Here is a 16,356-nt window from a genome sequence, read left to right on the forward strand (position 1 = left end):
AGTCCCAAAGCTGCATCTGCCAGCCCTACGCGGCGAGCCCCTGCTGTCCGGCGCAGCCCCGGGCCTGGTCCCAGCCCAACACCCCGCAGCCCGAAGCATGCGCGGCCAGCGGAGCTACGACTGGCGCCCCTGACAAGGGTGCTCACACCCCCCCATGATGTAGACAGCCTCCCCCACCTGCGTAAGTTCTCGCCGAGCCAAGTGCCCATGCAGACGCGCTCCTCCATCCTCCTGGCAGAAGGGTCACCTCCAGAGGAGCCCATGGCTAGGCCGGGCCTCATCGAGATCCCACTGGGCAGTTTGGAAGAGCCCTCGGCTGAGAATGAGGGGGATGGGAGCCCCCCTGGTGCTGATGATTCCTTAGAGGAAGACGGTTCTTCAGAGGGAGTTCCCCGCTCTGGGCTGGGCTTCTTCTATAAGGTGAGCCACCTTAGCAGGTGGGGCCAGGGATGCATGGATGGATGGTCAGGGTGTGGGGAGGTGCGGGGGTGGGTTGCTGGACCGGTGGGTGGATGTGTGGTCAGGTGGATGGACAAATAGATGGAGTTGGTGGATGGACAGAAGGTGGGTGGATGGGGGCTAGGCGGTCACATGGGAGTGGGCAAGTGTGTGCGGCCAGATGGACAGATAGGTGGGGTGTGTGGACACACAGAGGGTAGATGGGTAGACAGACAGATGGGGTGTGCAGATGGATAGATGGGTGCATGATGGACAAAATGGACACATAGGGCAAGGGTCTTCAATGACATCTCCTTCCCCTCCTGCTGTCTCCTTCACACACCCCCTTCCTTCCCAGTGGCCTTGCCAGTTCCCCTTCCTGTCCCTTTCCTATATCCCGTTACTCTTCATCCTCATGGCACCCCAGCCTGGGCCACCACCTCTCACCTGGACACCTGCCATCACATTTTAAAAACAGATTTTTTTTTTATTGATTTCAGAGAGGGAGGGAGAGGGAGAAACATCAATGATGAGAATCATTGATCGGCTGCCTCCTACACGCCCCCACACTGGGGATGGAGCCCACAACCCGGGCATTGTACCCTGACTGGGAATTGAACTGTGACTTCCTGGTTCATAGGTTGATGCTCAACCACTGAGCAACACCGGCCGGGCTGCAGTTATATTTTGACTGGTATACACTGACCTCCTCTCCCAAGTACCTGGCCATTCCCAACTGAGCAGCCAGAGATTTTCAAAAAATGCAGATTGGTCCCTGTCACTGTCCTGTTAAAACCCTTTGCCCTTAAATTAAAGCCAGTCCTTAGGCCCGGCCTGACCCTGTGCAATGCCATTCTCCCAGCTCCGCGTCCCCGACCAGCCTCCTGCCACCCCACATGCTTGCGAGGCTTGTGCTGGCCTCAGGGCTTGTACTCGTTCTCTCTGCTCTCCTCCCTCCTCTGGGTTGCTGCCTTCAGGAAGCCTTGCTTGGTGCCTCTCTACATGTAGACTGGCAGCTGCCGGTCGCTGTGGTATCACATTGCCTTCCCCACTGGGCTAGTGCTTTATGGGAGCAGCACCCAGGTCTGCCTTGCCCGTGTGTCAGTACCCAGCACATGGGGCTCTGTATAACGTGGGCGCCAACTAAATGCCTTTAGAACAATTACAAAACCACGAGTACAGGTGAGTGGCTGGAGGGCTGGGCTGACTGGTCAGACTGTAGCTGTGCCAGGGGAGAGACACCAGCTGGACTCAGTGCCTGCCCCCAGGATGAAGACAAGCCTGAGGACGAGATGGCCCAAAAGCGAGCCAGCCTGCTGGAGCGGCAGCAGCGGCGGGCGGAGGAGGTGCAGCGCCGGAAACAGTGGCAGGAGGCCAAGAAAGAGCAGCAGAGGGAGGAGGCTGCACGGTGAGGCTGGGCACAGGCCAGGGACCCTGCCACCAGAGACCCCGTCACCTATCTGACTGCTTCCTCCCTCCACCTGTAGGCTGGCCCAAGAGGAGGTGGCCCCTGGCCCCCCAGCCCCCACTGCCAGGGCCCCAGCTGAAGAAGAGGCGGGCCCCCGGCGTGGGGAGTTCACACGGCTGGAGTACGAACGCCGGGCCCAGCTGAAGCTAATGGATGACCTGGACAAGGTGCTGCGGCCGCGGGCCTCAGGCGGGCCAGGCCGGGGTGGACGGAGGGCCCCGCGGCCACGCTCTGGTTGCTGTGATGATTCTGCCCTGGCTCGAAGCCCAGCCCGTGGCTTGCTGGGTGAGGACCCGTGGGGAGGGGGTGGATATGCTGCAGGGGGCCATATGTGGGCGATGAAGGTCTCGGTAGGACTGTCTTGCCTGCTAGGTGAAGACTTCCCAGGGATGTGGGGGTTGCAGTAGGGTAAGGGCAGTTGGGCAGAGCTGGCTTAATAGTTGAAGCCCCTTGGGTACGTTTGGGGGTGCGAGATTTCTGCTCGGGGCTACATAGGGTGAGGGTTTGGGGACAGGGATGACCTCGCATTCCTTCCCCAGTCTGCCAGGCAAGGCCCTACTGGGCACTTCGGGAGGTAAGGGGGCTTTGAGTGGGGTCTGATCCAATGCACTCTCTCCCTAGGTTCCCGGCTCAGCAAGGTCTACTCCCAGTCTACCCTGTCCCTGTCCACAGTGGCCAACGAGGCCCCCAACAACCTTGGCGTGAAGAGGTCCACGTCTCGGTGAGCGTGGCCGGGGCAGGTGTCCTCTCCAAGTCTGTATGTGCACGTGTGAGCTTCTGAGCGTGACAGGGCATGGGTGTGCGTATCTGCCACTAAAGGCTGCAAGGGCACCTACAAGGCCAAGGGCGAGTGTCTGTATTGAGGGACAGGACCTACGGATGTGCCTGAGGCAGGAGAGCGAGGGCACTGCATGGACTTGGGAGTGTACAGCGTACACGCACGTCTCCCCTCTGCAGAGGTTGTAGGCTGTTCCATCCCTAGTCCCACTGCAGGCTGGCAGCTTCACTTCCCCTCCCCCGCTGACTGCACCTCCATCCCATCCCTCTCCGTGTAGGGCTCCGTCCCCCTCAGGCCTCATGTCGCCGAGCCGCCTTCCTGGTGGCCGTGACTGGGAGAACGGCAGCAATGCCTCTTCGCCGGCATCAGTGCCTGAGTACACGGGTGAGTGGGACTCCAGGTGGCCGGTGCTGGGCCCTCCCTTTCCCTGGTCATCCCTGCTGACTACCCTGCCCCTAGGTCCCCGGCTGTACAAGGAGCCCAGCGCCAAGTCCAACAAGTTCATCATCCACAACGCCCTGTCGCACTGCTGCCTGGCAGGCAAGGTGAACGAGCCGCAGAAGAACCGCATTCTTGAGGTCTGTGCCCAGGGGTGGGGTCCAGCGGGAGGGGCGGGGGCCTGGCTGTGCTGGCTGACGGCCTCCCCTGCCCACCAGGAAATTGAGAAGAGCAAGGCCAACCACTTCCTGATCCTCTTCCGGGACTCAAGCTGCCAGTTCCGGGCCCTGTACACTCTGTCAGGGGAGACAGAGGAACTGTCCCGGCTGGCAGGCTACGGCCCCCGCACCATCACGCCCGCCATGGTCGAAGGCATCTACAAGTACAACTCAGACCGCAAGCGCTTCACCCAGATCCCCGCCAAGACCATGTCCATGAGCGTAGACGCCTTCACCATCCAGGGGCACCTCTGGCAGAGCAAGAAGCCCACCACCCCCAAGAAGGGTAGCAGTACCCCCAAATAGCCCTGCCCGGGTGGTGCTTGGCCACCACCCTCTCGGAGGACATTCAGTGGGGACTCCTGGGTCCTGTCTGTCCCTAACCTTGTCTGGGTGGGGCTGGAGTCCCCACCCTCTAATTTTCGTCTCATCCTGCTGTGGGGGCTGAGCTGGGAGGTTCAGGGACTCAGGGCTCAGCTTAGCCCCCTGTCTGTCCTCCCTACCTTCTTGAATAAAATAATTTAAAGTGACCTTGAGTGCTGGCATCTCGGAGGCTGGCTGGGGCACCTGGTGACCTCTGCCCAGGAGGGTTTTCCACACCGTTTCCTGTCTCCTATTCACTCTTGAACCTGCCGTCTCCTCAGTTCCCTGGCACAGCTCTGGCCAAGGCCAAGTCTCCCCTGCCAGCACCCCCACCCCATCGCCATCGCCATTTTTCAGCTCCTCTACCGACCTCTTGGACACAGGCGGCTTCTGACCAGCCCTCCTCTCCCCACGGCCTTCCCCATCCCTGCTCACTGTTTCCTCCCCAGCGGGCCTGTTCTTATTTGCCTCGCCTGGCACTTGGTCTGTGGCCAACTGCTAAACTTGATCGTCTCTTCCAGCCGCCTGCCTACATTTCTAGGCTGGTTACCGCCCCTGAACCAGGGATTCCCGTGTTGTCTCAGAGCTCCTGGCATGGCCAGACGCCTGACGGGCCCTACACCGTAAGCTTGAGCCAGGCTGGGCTCTGTCTCCCTGTAGCTCTGACATGCCAGGGAGGGACCAGCTTCCCAGTGCCATCCAATACCGCACACTTCACCCCCTAAAGCCTCTTCTGTGCTTTATCGCCTCTCTGTCCCCGTGACCACCCCTAGTCCAAGTCAACAGCCTGGGCCTCCCCATACTCCCAGCCACCTCCTATCACAAGCCAACCCCCCACAGCAGCCTTCATGGCCTATTCAGGACACAAATCTGATTACATCCCTAAATGCTTAAAATCCCTTAAGAGCTTAGAGCCTGCTAATGGTTTCCCAGAGCTTAACTTAAGGGCACACCATGGCGTGGCCCATGGCGGAGTTCCGGCTCCTGGCCTCTGTCCAGGATAGAGATGCCTTGCTAAGTCCCAGGGACTGTCTACCTCTCAAGCGGGCTGACCAGTCCTCCCAGGGAGAAGCTGGGGATCTCCACCTGCTGAGTGGGGTGGCAAGGCAGACCTCAGGGGTAGGGGCTGGTGAAACCTGGGCAGATGGGGGCAAGGCCCCGCCTCTCCCAAGGCTCAGGGATCAAAGAGGCCTCAGGCAGCCCAAGTCCAGAACTGGCTCTGCAGGGTGAGGATGGGCATGTGCCCTGGCCCAAAGCCCAGTTGCACCACCTCCTACACCAGCCAATCTCGGGGTGGAGGGGGCTGGGCCCAGGGCCAGAGTGAGAATGAGCTGGCAGTCCCTGCAGGCACCTGGGTGGCAGGAGGGGCAGGCAGGAAGGAGGCTCAGACCAAGTCATACAAACAGGCTTCATTGTGAGGAGGAGGGAGGCGGGGTGTGGGGGGGCAGTGCGCCATCAGTCCTCCTTCAGGCTCCCAAACACAGCAGCCGGCACACTCTGCTGCTCCAGCCGCACCTCTGGAAGGTGGAGGGGACATGGTCACTTGGCAACCCTCCAAAAGGGGGTCCAGCTCCTGCCTCCCTCACCACCCTGCTGGGCTGGCTGGCCCCTCACCATTGGGCTCCAGGTCCATCTCATCCTCGTCCTCGTCCTCGCCCAGCTCGATCTCCTCTGGGTTGGCCTGTTGCGCTAGCTCAGCCAGTTCCTCCCGGGACGCATCGCTCCTGGGGTGGGTGGGAGTCACACTGTTCAGTGGGTCTGGCCACTTCTCTGGCATCCCCGGGAACCTCCCTCCTGAGGAAGAACTGGCTTGCTCCCACTGCCCACCCCCGGCCCCCCATCCTCACCTCACGAACAGGATCTTGCTCTGGGCCCGTGGGGGCTGGTCGTGCTCGGCCTCGGCTGCCAGCTGCTCTGCCCGCTGCTCTAGTAGCTTCATGTCATCCATGCCACTCTGCCCGGGGGCAAGGTCGGACACTGGGAAAGTGGGAAGGGGCATCAGACACGGTGGAGGGCTCTCTCCACAGCCACACCATGTGCTGAAGAACCCCCACCTGTCCCCGAGGCTCCAGCCCTCAAGGAGTTCCCAGTTTCAAGCAGGGAGGTACAGAGTTGAACCTGCTGCTCCCAGTTCCAGGAGGTCAAGGCTGGGTAGAGGGCAGAGGCAGGACCCACAGGCCCTGAGACAGGCGAGTGTGTTGCCCCACGGTGGACCCAACCAGGGTGAAGGGTGCTGCAGCTGCTCACCAGTGCCTGTAGCACTGCCCGACACCTTGAGCATCTGCGAGGCCATGAAGTTGACCTGTGTGTTGTAAGTGGCCTGCACACTTCGGCGGATACGCAGCATCTCCCGGATGGTGTCCTCGTTGCCATGCCGTACCTCGAAGTCCTTCCATGTTTGCCAGAAGGCCCCAGTTGTCTGTGGAGGGTGGGGGTGCCTGTGTAGGAGCTGGCTAGCTCAGCTGCCGCCTCCCCCTGCTCACCCACCTGCCCTGGGCTCATGCCTACCCGAGGGTCACAGATCTGGGAGCAGAAGCTGTAGATGGCCCGGGCGCGGTCAATCTCTCCAAGCTTGCACTCCATGTCCGCAAACCGCAGGCACATCTCCCGGGCGTGCTCGTCCGACAGCACCTGGTAATGCCAATCACCAAGAACAGCATGAGGTGGGAGGAGAGCTGCCACAGGAGATCCCAAAACAGCAGGCTGGTCCCTGAGCTTCCAGAATGCTCTCTGCCAGCCCCCAGGTCCAGGCATGCTCAGAGGTACAGCCTGCAGGACCCCTCCCATCTTCTAAGGCAGCGGCCGCCAACCTTTCGGACCTCACCGGTTGGCGACTGCTGTTCTAAGGGACCTGCAGCCCCCTGCCCCATGCCCCTGCAGTGAGCACCTCAATGGCCTTCTGGTAGATGCCACGGGTGTGGGTGACTCCATAGATCTCCGCTGCCCGCTTGATGTAGATGTTGAACATCTCGTACTGCTGGGCGGGCTCCACGGCCTGGGTGGCGCGCTCGTACACGGCCATTGCGTGCCGGGCCAGGCCCCACTCCTCCTCCAGCTGTGCATACAGCAGGTACAGGGCTGTGGCAGGACAAGGGCAGGTCAGAAGTCTGTGGCCTGGCCCCCCACCCTACCACCCTCCACTGAGCCAACTGGCGCTCCTCACTCTTTGCATATTTGGGGGGGCAACCATCCAGTGCCTGCTCGAAGAGGTCCCGAGCCCGCTCCAGCTTGCGGCCCCCATAGCGGGCGATGAATTTGGTCAGATAGGTGCTCCAGATGTCAGACACATTGGGCCACTTGAACAGCGAGATGCCACGCTCGTACGCCTGCCCAGAGAGGAGGAGTCATGTGTGAGTCCTCAGGGCAAGGACAGCCCACATACCCACACCAGCACCCTCCCTCCCCTCACAGAGGTGGGCTATGGCCCCTGACATTCATGTGGAAGCCTAACTCCAGTATCTTAGAATGTGACTGTATTTGGATATGGTATTTAAAAAAGTAAGTTAAAATGAGGTCATTAGGGTGCCCCTTTTTTAATATGATGGGTGTCCTTATAAGAGGAAACCTGGACACATGGAAAGACACCAGAAACATGCACAGACACGATGAACAGGTGAGCACAAGAACAAAGATGGTCATCTACAGGCCAAAGAGAGGCCTCAGAAGGAATGAACCCTTGACCTCAGACGTGCAGCCTCCAGAACAGCGCGATAATAAATTGCTGTGCGTAAGCCCATGGCACCTCGTTACAGTGGCCTGAGCAAACGAAGACAGGGGCCAACACTGTATGAGGGTGGGATCTCCTGATGGGCTCTCCTCACCTTGAAGCTCTCCTCGAAGTACTTGTGCTCCTCCAGGAACATGGCGTAGTTGATGACGATCTGGGGGGTAGCGATGCGCAGGTCCAGAATACGGTCATACACAGCCTTGGTAGACTGCAGGGGCAGGGGCAGGTCAGAGCACATCCTGGGGCTGAGTTGGCAACCCCACCACTCTCCCATGATGCACTGGGCCCTGGCAGCTCACCTGAAAGGTGCCGAGGCTTTCCTCCAAGTCGGCAAGCATGGACCACACCTTTAACGATTTGTACACACGGTTCTGCACAGGCTCCGAGCCATCAAAATACTCAGCCCGGCGGGCGGGCAGTGCTGTTGCCTTCTAGAAACACACCGGAGGGGGGTGCTGGGAGGTGGGTCCAGGCTGGGTCACACGCCTGCACACGCCCCTCTCCGAACCCCGGGGACACTTACCCGCAGCAGCCGCAAGGCCTGGTCGTAGTTCTCATGCCGGAGCTCCAGCTCCCCGCACTCGCACCACACGCTGGCCAGGTCGTCCACCTGCTTGAAGCTCACCTTGGTGGCCTTCTCCAGGATGACGCGGGCCTGGGGCAGGCAGAGGTCCGGCTGAGACCCACCTGCCCACCCGCCTGCCCGAGGCCCCTGAACAAGGAGGCATCTACACACACACACAATGCAAATGGACTCACATCATCCAGCTGCCCGTTGTCCTCATAAAACTTGGCAAATGCAACCCACAGCGTATGGGGTTTGCCCGTGGCCTTGAAGGGGTCCACTGTCTGCACAGCCTCCGTGTACGTGTTGATGATCTGTGGAGGAGGGGCAGGGGTCAGGCTGGACAACTGGGGCCGTGGCAGGCGAGGATGGGGTGGGGCTTTGAGGGGCAGGGCCATCACGCACCTCCCGGGGGCGGCCCTGGTGCAGGGCCACACGCTTGTGCCACTCATGGACATGGTGCGGGTTCTGGCGCAGCAAGACGCTGTTGAGGAGCAGGGGCCGCCGACTGATCAGCTGCTCAAAGCGGGCCAGGCGCAGTTCCAAGTCCACGTCATCTGGGACCCATGGGGAGGGCCAGGGGAGTGGGGTTGAGGGCCTCGGCACATACTTCCATCTCCCAGCCCTCTCTCCCTCAAGCCCGTGGCCCAGTGTTCTGCCCTTCCAGTCGTCCCACTGTCCACTCTGCACTCCTTCCCTGAGCTGCCGCAAGGCCATCCCGACCCCAGACTCACTCCTAGCCCTTGTCATTCCCCCTAGCCCTCCTGCCCTGCTGCCCTCTGCCACCCTCCAGCCCTCCTTCTCCACCCAGCCTATGTCCAGCCCAAGCTTGAGATGTAGCCTCAGTTGGGGTTACTCCCCCAAACCCCTCTGCACTGCCCACCCTTCCTCCCTCCTTGCTGGCCCGACTGATCCCAAGACACACCTCTCCCCTGCCCAGCCCCTTGGATCTCCCCCAGTACCTGCAGGCTATCCCAGTCCACTCTCCCTACCGGCCCAGGACTGTCCCAGCAGCTCACCCTCTTCTTCGCGCCCCAGCTCCGAGGTGGTCTCCATCTTCGCTGCAATCATGCTCTCCTCGAACTGGGCATAGCTGTCAAACACCTGGGTGAAGTCCCGCACGGTCATCACGGTCCGGATGGCCTCCTCGTACACGTCCCGAGCCTGTGGGTGGGTATCAGGAGGGGTGAAGCGCTGACATGGAAGAGGCATGGGTGGCTCCCCCGCCCAATAGACACATGCCCCTCCCCCGCCCCCAAATAGACACAGGGAATCAAACAGCGCTGCCCTTGGCACCAGTCCCAAGCTGGGACCCTGGAGGGCCTTCCCTTGGGCCTGCTCAGCTCCATCAGGCTCTGAGCAGTGACGCTCAGCCGAGCCAGCTTGGAGCGGTCCCCTTCCCTGACAGAGTGGCCTGGGGACCTTGGCTCCTCCTCAGAAACTGAGAGTGACAGCCCCTCATGCACAGTCACTGTGAGGTACAAGAAGACATGTGTCAACAACCTGGCACCCGGGTCCACATTGCAGGGACTCTAAACTCAGCTCAGCCACAGAAGGCTCAATGGTTGCTACTAGCACCCGTTATGCCAGTGATGGCGAACCTATGACACGCGTGTCTGAGGTGACACGCGAACTCATTTTTTTGGTTGATTTTTCTTTGTTAAATGGCATTTAAATTTATAAAATAAATATCAAAAATAGAAGTCTTTGTTTTACTATGGTTGCAAATATCAAAAAATTTCCTATATGTGACACGGCACCAGAGTTAAGTGAGGGCTTTTCAAAATGCTGACACGCCGAGCTCAAAAGGTTCGCCATCACTGCGTTATGCCCACCTGATCCCCCTTCTCCAGCTCAAATTCTCCCAGAAACCCTGGCAGCCCCAAGCTCAGGCCCCATCTCTCCACCCCTGCTCCTGACGGTCCTGCTCCTCTGCCTCCACCTGACTGCTGGCTTGCGGCTAGCCCTGGCCAGGGCACTCTACTGTAAGTGGCAGCCTGAATGGTTGTTGTACAGTGGATACCTGGTCAGGCCTCAAGACTGGCTGGGGGCTCCGAGTGGGACACAGCCAGTCTCTCCTCTGCCTGCAAAGCCCTTCTCACCACTCCCTGGCACTTCACCGCCCACTTTCTCCACTCAGCCCAGCTCCCGTCTACTCCCTTCCCCCAAGCTCCCAAACCCCATGCCAGCTCCTCCTGGGCTTTCAGTTAACATCACTTGTCTTTCCGTTCCGCCACGGCGACTTTCAGGAGACTTTGCCTCTACCATTGGATCTCCACCTTCCCAAGTCCTCAAAAAGTACCTTCCTTGAAGTTCTAGCTAAATATACAGAGAAACATTTTGGTCCTTCGTCTTGTGCCTTTTGAATAAAATAGGCCAAATTAGCCAAAATAATTTGAAATTCTAACAGCCATTCAGGAAAACCTTGTTTTTTAACTCTATCTCAACCTTCTCTCCTCTTAAAATAAAAGATTCCAAACCTCTTGGGAACAAGAGAATACACTCTCTAGTTGATATACAGAAGCTTCTAAAGGACAAAACAGGGTCCAAAACGGCATTGTGTAGGAAGACAGGCAATTCACGTTCTTCCACCAGCACACTGCAATACACACCTACATACAGAGCAATTACTCCCGAGAGACAACTGAGGGCTGATTAAACAGCTTCTCCACAACAAATGAAAGAGACCAAATAGAGGAGGCTGGAAACCAGTTCTTTGGGCTCCGCAGGAACTCCAGACTCAGAGGTGCTGGCGAGTACCCGTTATACTCCACCAGGGAGGGCAGGGAGGGCAGGAGCTCCAGTCAGGCGCTCTGGCCCACTTCCAAGATGGCTGCAGCACCTTCCCTGCCACACCACCCAGAGCCCATTATGGCTCTGAACAAAGGAGTAAGCAGAATTGACAGGACATCACCACACCCAGCCTCCCTGCGTGAAGCTGCGCCAGCGCTCTGGACGCTCAGGCACCTGCTCACCTCAACCAGCTTGCAGAAAGCACCCGGCACAGACAGCCTGCCACAGAGGCTGCTTCTACACAGGCATATTCTCAAGACGGGAGAGGTACCTATTATGTCTAATTAATATAAATGAACACAGAAAATCAAGCAATGAGAAGATGCCAGAATATCTTTCAAATAAGAGAAAAAAAAATCCGAATGAAATGGAGATAAGTAATTTGCCTAATAAACAATTCAAAGAGCCCTAGCCAGTCTGGTGCGTTGGCCTGCAGAACGAAGTGACCCGGGTTCGATCCCAGTCAGGGGCACATGCCTGGGTTGCGGTCTCGATCCCCAGTAGGGGGCGTGCAGGAGGCAGCCAGTCAATGATTCTCATCATTGATGTCTCCATTTCTCTCTCCCTCTCCTTTCCTCTCTGAAATCTGTATTAAAAAACACACACAAAATAAAAACTTAAAAAAAAAGAACTCAAAGAAACAGTTATGAGGATGCTCACCAAACTTGAGAGTGAAATAAAGGAACTTAGAGAGAAATTCAACAAAGAGTTAGAAAGTATAATAAAGAGCCAGGTATTGGGGGGATAAGGACACATTTGTAATATCTTAATCAACAAAGGGAAAAATTTAACAAAAAGAAAGAACCAGGTAGAGCTGAAGAATACTATAACTTAAACGAAAAATACACTAGAAGAAATCAAAAGCAGATTAGCCAATATAGAATAGATCAGTGACCTGGAAGACAGGCAAGTGGAAATAAACCTATCAGAAGAGCAAAAAGAATTTTTAAAAATGAGGATAGTTTAAGGACCCTTTGGAACAACATCAAGCACCCAAACATTCGCATTAGAAGGTTTCCAGAAGAAAGAGAGAAAGGAACAGAACCTTTATTTGAATAATGGCTGAAAACTTTCCTAACCTGGGAAGGAAATAGACATCCAAGTCCAGGAAGCAGAGAAAGAGATCCAAACAAGATGAATCCAAAGAGACCAACACCAAGACATACTGTTATTAAAATGGGAAGTTAAAGATAGAGAATCTTGAAGAAAGCAAGAAGGAAACAATAAATTATGTAAAAAGGAAATGCCAAAAGGCTTTTGGCTGATTTTTCAGGAGCAACTTTACAAGTCAGAAAGGAGTAACAGGCCAGCTTCACAGGCTGAAATAAACCTACAACCTAGAATAATTTACCTGGCAAAGTTATCATTCAGAATTGAAGGTTAAAGAGTTTCTCAAAGTGAAGTATGTTCCATTTCCTGCTATAATTATTTCTCAGTCAGATTGCAATGTCAGCAGTTGCTGCCTCATTCTTGTCAGCTTAAACACAAATGTCATTATGTTTTCTTGAAAAGCAATTTAAAACATAGATATTTTGAAGTACTAGGCTTATACTTCATTGGAATAGATGTGTACAGCAATAAGCAGGTTTTCAAATCCATTACTAGTTTGTGCACAAATGTAATTATGTTCATTGTGTATGTATTATACAATGAGCACATGTAAGTAGTGAAGGCTATTATTGTTTAAATGCAAATGATCGTTTCTCATTTCTTTTTAATCATCCTATATAATAAAAGCCCAGCAACCGAACGGCAGAATGACCGGTCGACCAGGCGCTATCACGCGCACTGACCACCAGGGGGGCAGATGCTCAATGCAGAAGCTGCCCCCTGGTGGTCAGTGCACTACCACAGTGGGAGCGCTGCTCGGCTGACCAGGATGTCTGTCTGGGAAACTTTTTTGGAGCATTTAATTCATTTACATTGAGGGTTATAATTGAGAGGTACTTACTTATAGCCATTTTAATTCTGTATGTCTATGTTTCTCTCTATATATTTTTTTATATTTTGAATGATAGCCTTGCTGGGTATAGTAATCTTGGTCTCAGATCTTTGCTTTCCATTACCTTGAGTACTTCATGCCATTCCCTTCTGTCCTGTAGAGTTTCTGATGAAAAATCAGGTGTCAGCCTTATGAGAACTCCTTTGTAGGTAACAGTTTTCTTTTTTCCTGCTGCCTTTAAGATTCTCTCTTTGTCTTTAATATTTGGCATTTTAATTATGATGTGTCTGAAATCACATCAAGCCTCTGTTTCAATCACAATTTTGTGAAACTAGGAATCAACTACCAAGCACACAAATGTGTGGAAAAAAACAGCATGCTACTAAACAACAAATGGATCAAAGAGGAAATCAATAACCTTGAGATAAATCAAAATAAAAACATAACTTTTCCAAGTTTATGGGATGAGGCAAAAGCAGTCATAATAGGGAAGTTCATAGCTGTACAAGCCTACATCAAGAAACAAGAAAAATCCCAAATAAACAATCTCTAACTTTACACCTAAAATGACTAGAAAAAGAAGAACAAAACTTGCCCTATTTGGCTCAGTGGATGGAGTGTCGGCCTGTGGACTGAAGGTCACATGCCCGGGTTTTGGGTTAGATCCCCAGTGGGGGGCATGCAGGAGGCAGCCGATCAATGATTCTCTCTCATCATTGATATTTCTATCTCTCCCCCTCTCCCTTCCTCTCTGAAATCAATAAAATATATATACATACATATGTGTAAAACACACACACACACACATACATACTCAAAGTAAGCAGGAGTAAAGAAATAATTAAGATCAGAGCAGAAATAAACAAAATAGAGATTTAAAAAAAAACAATAGGAAAGATAAATTAAACTAAGAGCTGATTCTTTAAAAAGATAAACAAAATTGAAAATCCCTTAGCTAAACTCTTCAAAAAAACAGAGCCCAAATAAAATCATAAATGAAAGAGAAGTTACAACATAAATACAAAGAATCGTTACAGAGTATTATAATGTAAACAAATTCAACAATCTAGAAGAAATGGATAAACTTTAGAAGCATATACTCTTCCAAGACTGGTTCAGGAAGAGATAGAAAATCTAAACAGACCGATTACTAGCAATGAAATTGAAGCAATAATAAAAAACTCCCAACAAATGAAGTGCAGAATCAGATGGCTTTACAGGTGAATTCTATCAAACATTAAACAAGAATTAATACCTATCCTTTTTAAACTATTTCAAAAAATTAAAGAGGGAGGAACACTTGCAAACTCATTCTACAAAGCCAGCATTGCTCTGATACCTAAACCAATAGAAATATTACAACAAAAGAAAGTTATAGGCAAATAACCTTGATGAACACAAATGCAAAAATTCTCAACAAAGTATTAGCAAACCAGATAGAAAAATACATTAAAAGCATTATACACCATGACCAAGTAGGATTTATCCCAGGGATGGAAAGATGGTTTAAAATCTGTAAATCAATCAATGTGATACATCATATTAACAAAATAAAGGATAAATATCACATAATCATCTCAATAGGCACAGAAAAAGCATTTGATAAAATTCAACATTGTTTTATGATAAAAACTCTCTATAAGTGGGTATAAAAGGAACATACCTCAACATAACAAAGGGCATACATGACAAACCCACAGCTAATATCATATTCAATGGTGAAAAGCTGGAAACTTTTCCTCTAAGGTCAGGAATAAGACAAAGATGCCCACTATCACCCGTCTATTAAACATGATATTGAAAGTCCTAGACACAGCAATCAGACCAAAAAAAAAAGGAAAGAAAAGGCATCAGATAGGAAAAAAGTAAAGCTCTCACTACTTGCCACTGATGAAACTATACATAAAAAAGACTCCACCAAAAAGAATTAAGAAAACAATCCCAGTAACAGTTGCATCAAAAATAATAAAACACTTAGGAATAAATTTAACAAAGAGGTGTACTCTGAAAACTATAGGACACTGAAGAAAGAAACTGAAGAAGACACAAATAAATAGAAGGATAGACTGGAAGGATTAATATTGTTAAAATGTCCTTACTACCTAAAGCAATATACAGATTCAAAAGCAATAGCTGTTAAAATATCAATGGTATTCTTCTAAAAACTAGAACTAATCCTAAAATTTATATGGAACTACAAAAGACACTAAATAGCCAAAGAAACCTTGAGAAAGATCAAAGTGGGAGGTATATACTCCCTGATTTGAAACAAAGCTACAATAATCAAAACAGTATGGTACTGGTATAAAAGCAGATATATACTAGATCAATGGAATAAAATAGAGAGCCCAGAAGTAAATCATCACTTATATGATCATTAATTTATGGGAAAAGAGGCAAGGGTATATAATGGGTAAAGTGAAATAGATCACACATTAACCACAAAACCAGTCTCAATACCTTAAAAAAACATTGTGATCACTCCAAGTGTCTTTTCAGACCATAATTTCAAGGCACTAGAAATCAACTACAGGAAGAACATTGGAAAGCACTGATATATGGAGAAAAAACAACATGCTACTAAACAACAAATGGATCCAAGAGGAAATCAAGCCCTGGCTGGTATGACTCAGCTCTCTGAGCCTCATTCTGTGCATCGAAAGGTCATGGGTTTATTCCAGTCAGGGCACATGCTCATATTGTAGAATCCTGGGTAGGGGTGCATGTGGGAGGCAACAGCTCAATGTTTCTCTCTCACATTGATGTTTCTCTCTCTCTCTCCCTTTTTTTCTCTCTAAAACTCAGTAAAAACATTTTTTTAAAAAGAGGAAATCAACAACCTTGAGACAAAGCCCTTCAACAATTGGTGCTGGGAAAACTGGACAGATACATGCAAAACGGTAAAACTGGACCACTTTCTCACACCATATACAAAAATAAACGCAACACAGATTACACCCTTAAATGTAAGATATGAAACTATAAAACTCCTAGAAGAAAACATAGGCAAAAAACTCTTTTTCAGTCTTTTTTTTTTAAATTATTTAAAAAAACATATATATTTTCATTGATTTCGGAGAGAAAGGGAGAGGGGAAGAGAGATAGAAAGATAGATGAGAGAGAATCACTGATGGGCTGCCGCCTGCATGCCCCCTCCTGGGGATTAAGCCCGCAACCCCAGCATGTGCCCTTGACCGGAATCAAACCCGGACCCTACAGTCCGCAGGCCGACGCCAAACCGGTTTCGGCAAGAATTTAATTATTAAAGCTGATTTGAGTGTGGTTTGTTGAAACAGACATGTTTTTAGAGTTATCAACATTAAATATAATACTTTTATTCTTTCTAGGCTTATTACAAATTTATTAGTAAAAACAACTTGGGCCCTAGCTGGTTTGGCTAATGAATAGAGTGCCATAAAAAAGAAGGAACTTTTGCCGAGACCGGTTTGGCTCAGCGGATAGAGCGTCGGCCTGCAGACTGAAAGGTCTCGGGTTCGATTCCGGTCGGGGGCATGTGCCTGGGTTGCGGGCACGTCCCCAGTGGGAGATGTGCAGGAGGCAGCTGGTCGATGTTTCTCGCTCATCGATGTTTCTAACTCTCTATCTCTCTCCCTTCCTCTCTGTGA

The 16,356-nt window shown here is 52.0% G+C and overlaps 2 protein-coding genes across 2 annotated transcripts in view; one reads left to right on the forward strand and one right to left on the reverse strand.

The window, feature by feature from the left end:
• CAMSAP3 (calmodulin regulated spectrin associated protein family member 3) overlaps positions 1-3,870 on the forward strand; it is a 9,119-nt gene extending 5,249 nt beyond the window's left edge. Inside the window, exons 14-20 of the mRNA XM_015571545.1 lie at positions 3-420; positions 1,707-1,846; positions 1,926-2,191; positions 2,528-2,627; positions 2,962-3,068; positions 3,144-3,262; positions 3,341-3,870. Of these exons, the coding sequence (XP_015427031.1) occupies positions 3-420; positions 1,707-1,846; positions 1,926-2,191; positions 2,528-2,627; positions 2,962-3,068; positions 3,144-3,262; positions 3,341-3,646 (1,456 nt within the window). The 3' untranslated portion in view covers positions 3,647-3,870. The remainder of the gene's footprint in view (positions 1-2; positions 421-1,706; positions 1,847-1,925; positions 2,192-2,527; positions 2,628-2,961; positions 3,069-3,143; positions 3,263-3,340) is intronic.
• A 1,222-nt stretch (positions 3,871-5,092) lies between these two features.
• XAB2 (XPA binding protein 2) overlaps positions 5,093-16,356 on the reverse strand; it is a 23,640-nt gene continuing 12,376 nt past the window's right edge. The window contains exons 7-19 of the mRNA XM_006775379.2: positions 9,015-9,159; positions 8,401-8,552; positions 8,190-8,309; positions 7,954-8,085; positions 7,730-7,861; positions 7,525-7,638; positions 6,867-7,029; positions 6,591-6,781; positions 6,212-6,334; positions 5,951-6,122; positions 5,551-5,680; positions 5,318-5,427; positions 5,093-5,220 (exon numbers count right to left, since the gene is read on the reverse strand). Coding sequence (XP_006775442.1) covers positions 5,159-5,220; positions 5,318-5,427; positions 5,551-5,680; positions 5,951-6,122; positions 6,212-6,334; positions 6,591-6,781; positions 6,867-7,029; positions 7,525-7,638; positions 7,730-7,861; positions 7,954-8,085; positions 8,190-8,309; positions 8,401-8,552; positions 9,015-9,159 — 1,746 coding nt within the window. The 3' untranslated portion in view covers positions 5,093-5,158. The remainder of the gene's footprint in view (positions 5,221-5,317; positions 5,428-5,550; positions 5,681-5,950; positions 6,123-6,211; positions 6,335-6,590; positions 6,782-6,866; positions 7,030-7,524; positions 7,639-7,729; positions 7,862-7,953; positions 8,086-8,189; positions 8,310-8,400; positions 8,553-9,014; positions 9,160-16,356) is intronic.

Source organism: Myotis davidii, unplaced genomic scaffold, assembly GCF_000327345.1.
Source record: "Myotis davidii unplaced genomic scaffold, ASM32734v1 scaffold648, whole genome shotgun sequence".
NCBI classification, from domain to species: domain Eukaryota; kingdom Metazoa; phylum Chordata; class Mammalia; order Chiroptera; family Vespertilionidae; genus Myotis; species Myotis davidii.